The 15908-nt window shown below is 50.0% G+C and overlaps 1 protein-coding gene across 1 annotated transcript; it reads left to right on the forward strand.

Annotated features, from left to right (window-relative positions):
• The first annotated feature begins 787 nt into the window (after positions 1-787).
• Positions 788-3103, forward strand: CHST14 (carbohydrate sulfotransferase 14). Its single transcript, XM_065940436.1, has one exon. It carries the CDS (start codon positions 1168-1170, stop codon positions 2296-2298), a length of 1131 nt encoding a protein of 376 aa, XP_065796508.1. The 5' UTR covers positions 788-1167; the 3' UTR covers positions 2299-3103.
• The last annotated feature ends 12805 nt before the right edge of the window (positions 3104-15908 follow it).

Genomic DNA, 15908 nt, shown 5'->3' on the forward strand with positions numbered 1-15908 from the left:
CAGCTAGAGATAATGAACACAAAACTGATGACACCTGCCCCAGCAACTGTGGACACTACTCGGTTTCAGAGCCTCATTGGCTGCCCACTTGTAAGAGTGAAGTGTGGATACAGTTCAGATCAGTAAAAACTGTCCACTGACATCCAAGTCTTTCCCTGTCTCTGCCTCTAGTCTACATGGCTAGCCTGGTGGGGTTGAGCACACAGTTTGGCTGCAGGCAAGGAAGTTGCTACTAAGTGGCCCCAGCTCCTCACCCTTCAAATGTGTGATGATCACACCAGTAGTCATGAGGTACCAACTGTCACCGGCCCCTCACCAGAGAGTGTCCCAGCTCTTCAGGCCTGGAGGAGGGAAGTCAGGGGAGAAGATTCCAATTCAAGACATCTAAGCATTACCCAATGGATAAACACTGTAACGACTAGGTGCTGTTTTAAATCTTAAGGGTCACCATAGAACTGATCCATTGTCACTGCCTGACAGTCTAGTTGCTTTTTATTGGAGTAGCCAGGACACAGCAGATAGGGGAGCACACTGGGACCTCCAGAAATTTGGGACTCGGCGGGGAGAAGGGTGCAGCGGCCCCTTCCCTCCAGACCTGTTGGAGTAAGGGCTCGGCCGGGTCAGAGGGTGTGGCGGCCGGGCATTGAGTGCAGGTTCTGCCCGTCCAGCTTCCTGAGCACGCTCTGAGCGGGAGACGGAACCGCAGCCTCGGTCTTTTCTGCCTTTGGGGCCTCGGCAGCTTTTGTGCCGGAAGGCTGGAGGACCAGAGCGACCCTGGCTCAGGCGCCCTTTCCAGGGTAGGGGTCCGCACGCGCCCTCCCAGCCCGCTCACTGCAGGGGGGCCCGCCCCTCTCCCCGCCCCTGGCCTGGGCCCGCCCCCGCGCCTGTGTCACCGCGGGGCAGGGGGAGGAGAGCGGCCGGGCGGGACATCCGGCCCAGGTCCCTCGCCGCGCCCGCGCGCTGCCCGCTGCCCGCCGACCGCTTCGGCGCCGCATCCCGGGAGTGGGCCACCCTGCGCGCGCCGGGGGCCTCCAGCCAGCGCTGCTCTCCCCGATCCCTTCCGGGCTCCGCGGGTCCAAGCCCTCGGGCCCGCCCCCAGCCCGAGCCCGCCTCCCGGAGAGCCCTCGGATCAGCAGGGCCCACGCAGGCCCCCGCCCCGGGAGCACGATGTTCCCCCGCCCGCTGACCCCGCTGGCGGCCCCAAATGGCGCCGAGCCCCTGGGCCGGGCGCTGAGGCGGGCGCCCCTGGGCAGGGCCCGGGCTGGGCTGGGCGGGCCGCCCCTGCTGCTGCCGTCCATGCTGATGTTCGCGGTGATCGTGGCTTCCAGCGGGCTGCTGCTCATGATCGAGCGGGGCATCCTGGCCGAGATGAAGCCCCTTCCCCTGCACCCTCCCAACCGCGAGGACGCGGTCGGGCGCGGGACGGTCCCCAGGCCTGGGAGGCTGTCCCTGGATGCGGGCGACTCGGACCTGCAGGTGAGGCAGGACGTCCGGAACCGCACCTTGCGGGCAGTGTGCGGACAACCGGGCATGCCCCGGGACCCCTGGGACTTGCCGGTGGGGCAGCGGCGCACCCTGCTGCGCCACATCCTCGTGAGTGACCGCTACCGCTTCCTCTACTGCTACGTGCCGAAGGTGGCCTGCTCCAACTGGAAGCGGGTTCTGAAGGTGCTGGCGGGCGTCCTGGACAACGTGGACGTCCGCCTCAAGATGGACCACCGCAGCGACCTGGTGTTCCTGGCCGACCTGCGGCCTGAGGAGATTCGCTACCGCCTCCAGCACTACTTCAAGTTCCTGTTTGTGCGGGACCCCTTGGAGCGCCTTCTTTCTGCTTACCGCAACAAGTTCGGCCAGATCCCAGAGTACCAGCAGCGCTACGGCGTGGAGATCGTGAGGAGGTACAGGGCTGGAGCCGGGCCCAGCCCTGCGGGGGACGATGTCACCTTCCCTGAGTTCCTGAGATACCTGGCTGATGAGGACCCCGAGCGCATGAACGAGCATTGGATGCCCGTGTACCACCTGTGCCAGCCTTGCGCGGTGCGCTATGACTTTGTGGGCTCCTATGAGCGGCTGGAGGCAGATGCCAATCAGGTGCTGGAGTGGGTGCGGGCACCGCCCCATGTCCGATTCCCAGCCCGCCAGGCCTGGTACAGGCCAGCCAGCCCCGAAAGCCTGCACTACCACCTGTGCAGTGCCCCACGCGCCCTGCTGCAGGACGTCCTGCCCAAGTACATCCTGGACTTCTCCCTCTTCGCCTACCCACTGCCTAATGTCACCAGGGAGGCCTGTCACCAGTGACCATGGGTGTGGGCCAGCAGTTGTTGGGGACTGCTTTTGACAATGCCAGCGTCTGTGTTGCCATACAGTGAAACCTTGGCTCCAGCGTTTCTCTTTGTCTAAATGCCTAGCTGGAAAGGACTGCCCTTGGAAGTTTCTTGTCCAGGACGGGTGCCCACAGTGGCTCAGACGACAAGGTTGGACGGGTGACCTGGTGCTCTCCATAGGGGCGTTTCTTGGGAGCCAGTGTGATCCTTCTTGCCCTGCCAGGGCAAGATACCAGTTTTTCTAGTGAAGCAATACATCTCTTCTCAAGACCAGCTCCATGGCCCTGCCTGCAGGGATTTTACTGATCAAGTGATCAACCTTAATTTAACCTGTAGCCAAACCCAGAGGTGGTGCCAACCAGGAGCATGACTGGAACTGGGGGCCATATGGCTCTGATCTCCCATTCATCCACTTCATGTGCCTTAGGGCTGGAGTCAGTTGTGCCTTATAAATGACTTCTGTATCGTTCTGCTTCAGACTTAGAATTTCCTATACTTGCCAGGTTCTTTCCATTTTTTCCAAGGAAAGGTAAACTGAAAGGGCCCCTGCCTGGTAGCTCCAGTACCTGGCTCTGCAGCATCCAAAGACCCCTGTGCCCAGCCTCTTCTTGGGACTCTGGGCACTTTCTCCCATCCCCCAGGGTTGTGACTGTGGCTGGTGTATCTGGCTGCCACTTTTCTGATGCATTTATTTAAAATTTGTACTTTTTGATAGAACCTCTGAGAAGGCTTTGTTTTCCTAATAGCTGAATTTTTTAATAAAGCCATTTTGTGTACAAGGTCAGTATCTCTGATTCTCCCTCTGAGCTCCTGTGTGTCCACCAAGTCCCCCTGATGTCCCTCTCCCCAGGACAGGGGAGGGAGCTTGCAGTAGAGAAAGTTGTCACTCGCTAGAGCTTGTGCAGTGGGCCGTCGTCATACCACGGAACCTTTGAGAGCTTCCTATAAGCCATACCAATCACTGACTCAGCTTCTGGGGCGCCACCATTAAGAAAGGCCCCAGGCCTAGAGCACATCTACACGATTATTCCCTGAAGGTAAGTAAAGATATTCCTTCTCTTAGGCAGGCATACTTCTTGACTGAGGAGGCCCTCAGTTGAAAAGAGGGATCATTGCATGAGCTGGGGGAGGTTATTCCTGGCATTGAGACTTATAAGGAAGGCAAGGAGGTTGAGTGGAGGGGCCAGCTTTTGCTGACTTAGATTCAGAGGAAGTTGTGAGCAATGTGGGAGGAGTATGATCAGGGTAGTAGAAGACGGGCCTCAGTGTGACTCATTCACCTTCTGCTCTCCAGAGACCCCCAGACCCACCAGGGGATGGAGAACAGGAGGCAGGGCCTGTCGAGCCCCTAGGAGAGATTCATGGTCAGAGCTGGCTCTAGTCCTAGTTCATACATCCTCCATGGGAACTGCGGTACTTCAGGGACCTAGGGCTGTGGTGAGAGGTGATGCCTGAGGGAGGGAGGGAGGGAGGGAGATGGGAAGGGCCTCCTTGCAGATGTCACTTTTACCTGGCCTTGCTATTGGCCTGACTTTGGAGAAGTAGACTAACCACATTTGGGGGAAGGGGCTTCTTTGGGCACTCATGTTTCTTTGCCATGACTCAGCAGGAGGCCTTAACTGATCCCCTGTGTGGGATCCTCAGCTCCTGGAGGTTCTACCTCAGATAGCACCTACCACGCTCACCATATCTGCCCAGTTACTTGTCAGTCTCTCCCACCGAGAATGTGAATTGCATGAAGGAGAGACTGAATCTGTCCTGTTCACGTGACATTTCCAGAACCTAACCCAAGGGACCAGCAGGAGGTAGATGGCCTGGCAGAACCAAGGTGGACATCTTGATGCAGGACAGAGAGTACTGTGCTTGGAGTCATCTAGACTGATTGAGTCCCAGCTCTGCTCCTCACCAGCCGTCCAACCCTGTCTCTGACCCTGCATATGCTCCTCTGTATCATGGGAATAATGATGCTTATCTTACGTAGATCTCACACATAGATCACTGTGAGGAGTAACGAAGACAAAATGAGTCAAAGGGCCCAACCCAGCACCTGGTTCGATAGATGTTCTCTGAAATGCTAATTGAACACCTGATCCCTCGGAGGCCTATGGGGACAGGGAGAACCCAGGACACTGTGTCCACTCAGCACTGGAGATCAGAGCTGCCTCTGGGCAGGGCCCTTTGGCCCTTCACTTCCTCTGCCACCCGGTCAGATCTCTGAGCTTCCGGCCCTTCAGGACCTCCCACCCCTACTCCCACCCTCATCCCCACTCTGTCCCCAGTCTCTTCCTCCTTGGCTGGGAACTGCAGTCCCAGATCCAAGGCAGCTCCTTAGTCTCCCTCCCAAGGCCCTGCAGCATAGAGCCCAGCTGCAGTGTTTGCCTCATCTCCTTTCAACCCCACAACAGCTAGATGCTACAGGTTTTAGCCTGTTCTACAGATGCAGAACCTGGCACAGAGAGAGTTAAGTATCCTGAGTGAAGTCCCTCCCAGGGACCTCCCAAATTTTAGGGGCATGGGTGTGCAGAGTGACAAAGGGAGAGAGGGTGTAGAGAGAAGAGAGAATGGAAAGGTTAAGGAAGATGAAGGAGGGTTGGGGGTGGGGATGTGGGTGGATTTAGGGGCATTCACACACATTCTACCTCTGTAGTTCTTTCATTCCTTCATTTGCAGAGAACCCAATTCAGCCCAGCTGACATTTGCCAGTCCTTGCCCTGGATGAGATGCCATCCTTGATGTGGTTAGCTTATTGGCTACTCTCTACTAGGTAGAGAAGGGTGCCAGGCCACAGAGCATCCTGACAGCCAGAACCAGAAACCTTGTGGTGTGGGGAGGAGGGTTTGAGGTAAAAGAGGGCCTGCTTAGATGAACTGCCACCTTCTGTCCTTTTTCTCCCTAGAATCAGCCCCTGATCTACCTTTCCTTTCAGAAAAATGGACTTCAAAGAAGCTGCCACGGAGGTGGCAGAGTTGTATGGGTGCGGCTAGTCCTTGTGGGGCTTGCCTTATACTGGGGACCCATGCCAGAGCTGGGGGTATGTGGTGAGCTGTGGGTTGTCAGGGTTGGGCCGAGGGCATTCTCAGGACTAGACACCTGGGCTGTGTCTACTCAGGATTCCCCCTTTCACTGGGTCCACCCTCATCCCCACGTGGAACCAAGCCCTCCACCACTTCCTGGTGACTCTGAAGACAAAGCCCCCTTTAAAACTCACTGCATCCCTACCACTGAGTCCTCTTGGGCACAGGAGCATGAGGCTGGCAGCTTAACTTCTCTCAGCTGAGGGTTATGAACAAAGGAAAGAGGAGGAACCCAAAGGGGCCTGGCCTTCTGGGTCTGGGTCCTGGCTTCACCTCCAGGATCCAGTTCTGATCCATCTTTCATCCATCTGAAGCTACTGCCTAGAAACCATGTCACCTTAAATTCTAAGGTCCTTTCCCCTCTGCTTCCCACCTCTGTCCCACCCATAACACAGACCCTCTGCAGGAAACACCCAAGTCCAAGTGGAGCCACTGACCCTCCCCCTGGGTGGATACAGAGCCCTCACCTTTCCCAGGGGCCAAAAGGAGAGCAAGCCTGCTGGCCCGCCCCCTCCCAGGGTGAATCCAGTGCTTTTATTTATTTATTGAACCAGTCCCTACCTGGCCTCAAACAAGAGGAAAGACATCCTTTCTCTTCCTAAAGGGAAATAAGAATTCACAATGGCTACTCTGAACTGAGAGTACCTGTGCCAGCCGCTCAGTGGAGTACTTTAACTCATCATCCTCTCCCTTCTTACAACAACCCTACAAGGTAAGTAAAAGTGTTCTCATTTTACATATGAAGAAAGTAGGACTAAACGACTTACCCAAAGAGGTGGTGGGGCTGAGATGAAAACCCAGCTCCATCAAGTGTTTGGTCCTCCATAGATGAACATGCATCGCAAGTTCCCCAACTCATTACGTTTGCTGCAAAGCATCGTGTTCTTTTTCTCTCATTTTTGAGCCCTTTTCCTCCAAAGTTCCTTCCAACACTCCCCAAGGAATTCTGTTTGCAGGCCTCTCCAGCTATTATAAAATTCTCCAGAATTGTCCACCCTGAGAATCTACTTTCCAGTAGATCCAGACTGTGAATATAATAGACTTTCAGTTTGGGTCTTCTGAGAAGCAGATACCAAGACAGAATTAGATGTGCAAGAGATTAATAGGAGAAAACAGCTGTGAAGGGGGAAGGGCACAGGAACAGGAGCAGAAATAGTCAGACAGTGTCTCCTGACCCTTGAGAAAGGAGAGCAGGAAGGAAAAATTGGGTGGGAAGAGTCTCAGATTACAGTGCCCCTCTAAGAAAGTCTCAGCAAAGCTAGTGGGGAGTCCCAGGCCAAGACTGCTTTTTGGAAGAGCCCTCCACTGAGCAGAAATGGGGGGACATGAATATCATAGCTGATTGAAAGGTGCAGCAGCTGGGACCTATCAGTCAATTCCTCTTCTCACAGCAGGTTCTCTTGAAAGGAGATGTGAGTCGGGCACTTCCACGGCTGCCGCACAGACCTGGTTACTCCAGTCTATGGGCACTGGTCTCCATAGGTTCTGTTGACATAACGACCTTTTTCACAAATAGAAAACAGTTGCTGGCCTAGTAAGAGCCTCTAGGTGTCTGGGGCATCTTGAACTAAACTATTCCCCGTGGTCATTCCTTGGCTTTATAGCAGGACTACTGCCCCTGCTCTTCGTTTGGGTGTTGGAAGATGTGTGCTATCACTGTTCCCAAGTGCCCGTACTGTAATTTTCATGATGTTTTCTCTGAAATTTATCCAACTCACTGCAAGTTTTAGTTATCTTTGTTCTGCATCATTGTCATTGATTGGGTGGATATTGATGATTATATTTGCTTAGCTTCCATGTCTTATAGGCTCACCCTTTCAGCTGAGAGCAGAATCACCCAGAGATTGAGTCTGGGTGATGGAACCCCGGATCCCCAGGGCATACAGTCTAGACTTTCTCCCAGTAGGCTCATCCAGATGGACTTAAGCCACAGGACAGCCTGAGAGGGAGGCAAAATTCCCCTAAAGAGAGTTTCTAGGGACCTGCATGCCCAGGAGTACCAGGTACTCTGTAGACTCCCCTACCGAGCTGTTTGTACTTCCTGGGCCCGGACCCTTCTGCAGAGGAGTCCCCATGGAAACAAAGAGAATCACAGTGTTAGTCCTGATGGTGCCCTTATGGGGAGATCAGGAGGACCAAGTTTGGGCCTGGTCTTCTGCTCCTCAACCCTCCAGCAGGAAAACTTTGCCGCCCTCAGCCTTTGGGCTGGGCTTGGGAGACAGAAACACATGAGGGGCTTGAGGAGCTTAGGAAAGAGGTGCCTGTTATGTTACTTCTTCCACTGGCCCTGCAGTGCCTGCCACCAGATCTGCTGGGCCACCACCTCAGGGACGATTTGCAGATGGAGGGACCCATCCATCTCACAGCAGCCTAGGGGGCAGGAAGTCATGAAGCCTCCACTGGACCAGTTCTCTGTCCTCAGTCCTGGAGAGCTGAGCTGCATCTGAAACCCCCACCAGAGCCCTAGCAGAGTCCCAAGAGTCCAAGCGCTGTGGTCAGAGGGACCATCAGAGCAGAAGAGTCCATGGGAGTCGAGTTTCAGGCTGGGCCCGAGCACAGTGAAGCCGAGGTCCGCAGGCTGCCTGGAGGAGTGCGCTGGAGGCAGGCCCAAGAACGCTGGTCTGGCTAGTTGAGGGGGACGGGGCAAAGCTTTCCGGATGAGGAGTTAAGCCAAAGTGGGGGTCAACTGATCCCTGGAAATGCAGACATGCCTCCATCATACACACACACACACACACACACACACACACACACACACACACACACACACACACACACACACACACAACGTCCCCCTCCCACCACCTGCCTAGTGAAAAGCCATAAGGAACCTTTTTCCCAGAAACTGCCGGGAAAGCAGCAGTGATAGGCTGATTCTCTGAAGGTGGGGAGTAACTCCTGCTGCCTGAGTGCAAGTGTGTGCAAGTGTCCAGTGATAAAAAGAGAGCTCTTCTGATAGATGAAAAAGAAGGCTGGCCTAACTAAAGCAAGAAAGCCAGGAGGGAAAACCCAGCCCTTGTGAAACTTCTGGGGAGGAGTCTTTGCTTTTTGTCCACTGAGACTGCCCTCAGCCCAAGCTCACAGATAACAGAATGAATGGATGGAGGACAGGGGGAACGATGGGCGCAGAGGAAGGATAGAGCAAAGAAGACTCAGAGTCAAAGCTCAGATACCTGGCTGTCCTTGAAGCTTTTCTCAACTACTGACCAATTAGCCCCTTCCTCCTCTGAAGCTCCATGGTCCCTAGTACATACTTCTAGGAGAGCTTTCTACCCATGGTGTTACTTGTCTGCCCCTGCCCTATAGCCTGGGAGTTTCTCAAAGGCAAGAGCCAGACTTTGTTTCTCTTCGTATTTGTAGCACGTAGTAGGTGCTCAATAAAGGCTGAATAAGTGGGAGGTCAGCAGAATAGGTGGATGAATACATGAATAAACGGATGAATGGATAGATGGATGAATGGATAGGTGTGTGTGTGTACACATTCTGAATGAAAGGATGAAGGGCTAAATGAATAAGTAATTGGATGGATGGCGGGATGAATGGATGGATGGGTGTGTGGATGGATGGATGGATAAACAGCAGCAAGGAGAAAAGAGGAGGAAGAACTTCTGTAGGAAGAGAAATCAGGAATCACAGTGAACATCTACCTGGTGGCTAGCATATTGCTTCTTAAAAGGAGAGGACTAGAAGGAAGGAGAGAGATTCCACTAAGGAAACAAAGGCAGAGCCTTGTGAGGCGGAGAAAGCAGCCCAGGATTAGGCCCTAGGCTTGCTGAGATGCAGGACGGAAAGTAGTGCCAGCAGGATTGGCAGGAAAATAGATGAGAGACAGATGTCATGAAAAGTAAAACTGAGAGAAGCCTGGGAGTTGAAGTGTGACCATGTGAATTCCCCAAAGGGAGGAACTTTCAACAGTCGAATGGCTTCTCTAAAGCAGAGGTGAAAGCGGGCCCTGTTCATTTGTTCCTAATCCAGCCAAGCTTCCAGAAGAGGTGGGTAGGAGTCTCCAGGGGTTAATAGGGAGGGAGTCCCTTGGAGTACCCCTGGAGCTGGAAATGGCAACCCACTCCAGTGTTCTTGCCTAGGGAATTGCATGGACAGAGGAGACTGGCAAGCTACAGTCCATGGGGTTGCAAAGTGTCAGACATGACGGAGCATGCACGAGCACAGTTAGGGTATTAAGGACACAGAGTGACCCGATTCCTGAATTCCAGTCCACACTTGGCCACACGCCTCTGATGATCTGGAGTAAGTCCTTCTCTCAGGCTCACTTTCCTCACTTGTCATCTTCTCTACTTTGTGGAGTTATGGGGACTTGCAGACCACACCAGGAAAGGAGTTTGACACGGCATAAAACTCTGTACCAACAGAAGGCTGGCGAGTGGCCATTCATGGGGTGAGAGCTCAGGAGTCAGGCAGTCCTGGCTTCAGATGCTTGCTCTCTTGCTCAGACACTCACTAGCTAAGTCAATCAAACCAGCCTCTGAACTGTTTCCCCAACAAGTGAAATGAGCAAAATGATATCTGTCCTGAAGAGTTGTTGTGAGGTTTCAAAATAAGTCACAGAACATGCCTGGCATTCAATAAATGAAAGCTAACATTACATTGTCATTATTCAGTCGTTTAGTCGTGTCTGATTCTTTGCGACTCCATGAACTGCAGCACGCCAGGCTTCCCTGTCCTTTACCATCTCCTGGAGTTTTCTCAATGTCCACTGACTCAGTGGACATTTTGTCCACTGACTGTCAGAAGGAAAACCATCTCATCCTCTGTCACTGCCTTCTCCTCCTGCCCTCAATCTTTCCTAGCATCGGGGTCTTTTCCAACGAGTAGGCTCTTTGCATCAGGTGGCTGAAGTGTTGGAGCTTCAGCTTCAGCATCAGTCCTTTCAATGAATATTCAGGGTTTTATAGAAGGGATTAATAAGGGCTGCTGTGTGCAATTACATGGCTGGTGCCTGGACGCAGGCTGGATCTCCCAGAGAAGAGCACCCGTTTTTCACTCTCACAAAAGTATCATCCACTCCACATCTAGGGGGCCGCAACCATCAAGCCTGGGATTAAGAGTGTTGTTTCCAGGTCTAATCTCTTATCCTGTCTAGAGGAGAAGTCTCAAGGCCAGGCTGTGAACATGGCCAATGGCCTGGGTTGGGCTGGCTGGGACATCCTCCTCCCAGAGGTGAGAGAAGGAGCTCTCGCCTGTATCAGGGACACTGTCCTCACCCCTTGGGGGCTGGCACAGCGGGGAGGCCCCGGCACTCCGAATCCCACCACCATCCAGCGCGAGAGCCTGTCATTCCATTTTCTGTGGTCATTCTTTCGGTTTATGGAAACATCCCTTTGCAGGTGCAAAGGTCAATTACAATTCATTAATTACTTCCTTGTGCCAGGCCCTGTGTGAAGAGTTGTCTGTACACCTCTTCTTCATTTTGAAAATGTACAAACCTACATAAAAGCTGTAAAAATAATACAGTTAACTCCCATAGACCTAGATTCATCAGTTCACATTTTGCCACATTTATTTTATCTCTCTGTGTATGTTTTCCTGAACCATTTCAGGATGGATTACAGACATTGTAATGCTTCACTCTCAAAGTATTTCAGCATGTATCTCCTGAGGAAAAGGACATTCTGCTAGGTAACTCCATACTACAGTCAAACCTGGGTCATTTTACATTTATACAACAGTATTAAATCCGTATTCAAATTTTCCCATTAGACTGGATAACGTGTTTTGACTTTTTATTTCTTAAATCAAGGCTCACACCCTGTATTTAGTCATGTCATGACTTCTTAGTATGCTTTCATCTAAAACAGTCTCCCACTCCCCCACCCCACCCCCCGCCTTTTTGGTCTTTCACGCTGTTGACATTTTGGAGCATTCAAATCAGTTGTTCTCAGAATGTCTCTCAATTTAGATTTTCAGATAGGCTCCTCCTGGTTAGATTCAGATGGGCAGGTCTGATGCTCCTGGTGACTCTCTGATGGATTTTGCCTCTTTATGTTACAGAAATGGAGGCTGAGGGTCAGAGAGGGCTGTCACACAGTTACTGAGAGGCTGACCCGGGGTTGATGCAGAGAGCTTGTTTCTCAGTCTGCGCTTGTTCTCCACACTGTTGGAAGCAGCTGGGAAGTCTTATCACTTGGATTCTTACAATGGATTTGTTTACTAGTCACTTTTAGCACCTTGACCATGAATGGAGAGCTGATTTTGATAGGATGTCAAAATAGTGTGGGAAGGAGAAGGACACCCCAAAGGGATGAGGGAAGGGGTGCCTTCAACATACTACGGTGAAGCCTAGCCTTCATTGTCAGCCTTGCTGGAACCCCAAATTCCCCTTTGAGTTTTTTAGAAATTTGATTTTTTTCTGCCCCTTTCTAGACCTCCAGGGAAGGGATGAGTCACATCATACACACAAACCACATGCCAGACTACCAAGGGTGTAACAGATTTCTGGGTACCATCATCAGAGAATTCCATCCTGTTGCCTAGCAATCCTAGGGCATTTCAGCCCTTCCCAGCCAGAGGGTGGGTAGAGAGGACAATCAGGTGACGGACTGGGTGTCTCTTGCTCTGGAGGTCTTCTGGCCCCCACTTCCTCATGACCCGTTGCCTAACAACCAGGAGGTCCCTGAAGTTTTACCCCCTCCCTCATAAGAAATGAGCAGAATCTCTTTAGGGCCTTTCTTCCTGACTTGGGATCCATACAAGTGCACTGTAACATGTAGCGCTCCTCCCAGGGAGGAGCCTACATACCACACACCTCATCCTGCAGTGAATCTTTGAAGAGAAAAGGTAAAGGAGAAGATGGAAGTAAGAGCCTTCTCATGCCAGGAGAGTTCAGCTCTTCATGGTGTGTTGCCACAGGGCTCAGTGATCTGCTGGCCAGGAGTGCTGGGTTTGGGTCCGGGCCAGGGCAGCTCCTTAATCATCCAAGCTTGCCTTTAATCTTGTATACATGTATATAATTTTAACCATTTTATTTGGGTAAGATTTAGACCAAGGGTTTTTGTCTAGGGTCCTTGGGACCCCTTAGAGGTCTGAGGACAGATTTCAAGAAGTTGGTAATCTTGGGGAAAGTTGTATCTTTATTTTCTCTAACCTCTTCTGAAATATATGAGATATTATAAATTCATACTTTTATGAAATATTAATAAAATTGGTGACTTTGACATTTAGAGACATCACAGATATTTTTAATATCACTTTACCATCATTGAAGATATCACAAACTATCAATTATACTCATTACTACTTAGAAATTATGTTATCAGACCTGCCACTAGATCCTGTGAATAATATATTCGTAAAGAAGCATGTATTAATACCATAATTTCATTTTTTAATATATTGATAGCTAAATTTCAATATAATTGGTTTTCTTTGCAATCCTATGATTTTTTTATCCAACGTGCAATTCTGAAGCTTCACCAGACCACCAAAGGGACCTGTGGCACAGAAAAGTTACCTCAGGTTTGGGCTTTGGAAATTTTTGTCAGACTATGACCTAAAGACGTATTCTGGGGAGTCTTATAATTTTGAATGTTCTTTGATGGTGACCTAAGCAAATTATCATATAATATTCCTGATGGTTTGAAGCACTACCTTATAATCCAGTGCTTCTGTGTCATCTCAGCTTCCAAGTTTGCATTTACAACAGAGGTGGTGATGATAGTACAAAAAAATGGTGTGGAAATTGATGAAAGCAAGCAAGCTGAACTCAGAGAACCTGCATCTTTGCAGTTGGCACCATAGTCGGGTGGACAGAATTCAGTGCAGCAACAACATCGTTTATCACATAAAATGAATGATTTTAGTTTGAATGGTTTTTAGCTGTGATTTTCTTTGAACCTGTAATTTTGTTTTGTTTTGTTTTTTACAGTAGTATAATAAATATTCCCATAAATCTGCTTAATTTTATACTTACTTGAGTAACAAGTGGATGCCAGAGAGCTGGGCAATTTTTTTTCTCTTTTAATGGGGTGTATGTTCCTCAAGAGTGCGAAATGCTGGGCCCTGGCACTTACTGGTAACTCTTCACATTTCCCTCTCTAACTGAACACTTTTTCTTTTGAAGCATAACTGAGTTAGGGTCTCAAGCATTAGGGTGACTCGATTTCAAAGGCTCCTCAGATACAGGATTAAACAGCAACTTGCCTAGTAATTTCTGGAAATGTCAAATGTGTGATTCCTTGATTCGTCCAAAATGACTACATTGTGAGGACTGAAGTGTAAAGGTGCATTTATTCCGGGGAATGCTTTGGATTGTTTTGACTTTCCCATGATATGGCTTCCTCGTGAGGTAAGCAGTAATCACTGTGGTGGTGGGGGGGGGGGGGGGCGGCGCGGGGAGGGGGCAGGGAGAGCGTGGGAGATGCCTTATGTCATGAAGTCAAGGACACAGGCCAGGCTAAGCATATGGTATATGTGAAATATCCCTTCTTTCCTAATTTACTTTGCAAGGCATTTAAGTTATGTTTTCTAAAGTTCCATAGTTTTAAAATTATACACACACACACACACACACACACACACACACACATATATATATATATATATATAAAATTGGGCTTCCCAGGTGGCTCAGGTATAAAGAACCCACCTGCCAAGCAGGAGACACTGGTTCAATCCCCCTGGAGGAGGAAATGACAACCCACTCCACTGTTCTTGCCTGGAGGATCACATCTCAGAGGAGCCTGTCAGGGAACAGTCCTTGGAGATGCAAGAGTTGGACACAACTTAGCGACTAAACAACAATATACATTATTATATATATATGTGTGTGTGTGCTACAGAAAAAAGTATATATATAAGTAGAAATATATAAATATATAAAAGTATATATATATATATATTCTATAGTAGGACCTAAAAACTTGAAAACCTAAAAAAGTATGAGTTCAACTTTAAAGTCTGCCTCAAAGGAATAAAAAAATGGTGACTAACTTTGACCCTCTTGAGGATTAAATATCGAGCAATTGACCAGTGTTGGCTTTTTGAAATAGTACGTAGCCCTTGTTGGATTCCGAGTCCCATTCATTCTGGCAGTGCCATTCCCAGAACTAAGGTTCCCTCTCTGACAGTCCGAGTTGCTCCCGGTGCCCTTCCGCTGCTATGGGGGCTTTTCCGGTGGCCCTGGTGGGCTTCCTCTGTCTCCAGGCTGCACACCAGCCTGCAGAGTGGCTCTTGGCCCCAGCTCCGCCCCTCCTCAGGGCAGCTTTCTCTGGCATCACCTCCTCCCCACCCCACCAGGGTTACTCTGGGCTGTCATGTCCTCACTTGCAAATACAGCTCCCTGAACTGTCCTGCCTGACTCCTTGAGGTCAGGATGGTTTCTCTTCCATCATTCTAGCTCTTGAAGTACCCGGAAAAGACAGTTTTATATTTCTTTTCTAGAAGGAACTTGGAAAATAAGTCTCCCAGGCTCTGACTGGAAGGTACTGCTTGAGGAACATCACTCAAAGCAGAATCTGAGGAGGTTACTGGACAAGGCGTTTTGTTGGCGTGTGGTAACAGACACGTAACATAAACTTGCCCTCTTAATTTTTAGGTGTACGATATGATAGTGTCAACTAAGTGCACATTGCTGTACCGTGATCTCTACGGCCTTTTCATCTTGCATGACTGAAATCTGCTCATTAAACTACTCCCAGTTTCCCTCCCCCCAACCCCTGATAACCACCATTCTACTTTCTGTTTCTATGAATCTGACTATGTTAGATACCTCATATAAGTAGAATCATGTAGCATTTGTGTTTTGTGTTTGGCTTATTTACATAACATAATATCCTCAAGGTTCTTCTGTGTTTTGGCAAATGACAGGACTTCCTTCTTTTTTAAATGGAATAGAATTCCATTGTATATATATCCATTCATCTGTTGATGCTGGAGAATGCAATGGCAACCCACTCCAGTACTCTTGCCTGGAAAATCCCATGGACAGAGGAGCCTGGTAGGCTGCAGTCCATGGGGTCGCGAAGAGTTGGACATGACTGAGCGACTTCACTTTCACTTTTCACTTTCTTGCATTGGAGAAGGAAATGGCACCCCACTCCAGTGTTCTTGCCTGGAGAATCCCAGGGACGGGGGAACCTGGTGGGCTGCTGTCTATGGGATCTCACAGAGTGGGACACGACTGAAGCGACTGAGCAGCAGCAGCAGCATCTGTTGATGCATGCAAATTTGCACTGGATATGGGTGTGCAAATAGCTCTTCAAGATGATATTAAATTATTTTGGATATACACCTAGAAGTGGGATTGCTGAATCAGGTGGTAGTTCTATTTTTATTCTTTTGAGGAAACTCCATACTGTTTCCTAGTGCAGCTACACCATTTTACAATCCCATCAATAGTATGCAAATGTTCTAATATCTCCAGGTCCTTGCCAACGCTTGCTATTTTCTGTTTGTTTGCTTGCCTTTTCTTTTTGATAGTGACCATCCTAAAGGGTGTGAGGTGATATCTCATTGTGATTTTTATTTGCTTTCTCTGATGATTAGTGATGTTGGG

This window comes from Muntiacus reevesi, chromosome 7 (genome assembly GCF_963930625.1).
Source record: "Muntiacus reevesi chromosome 7, mMunRee1.1, whole genome shotgun sequence".
Classification (NCBI taxonomy): domain Eukaryota; kingdom Metazoa; phylum Chordata; class Mammalia; order Artiodactyla; family Cervidae; genus Muntiacus; species Muntiacus reevesi.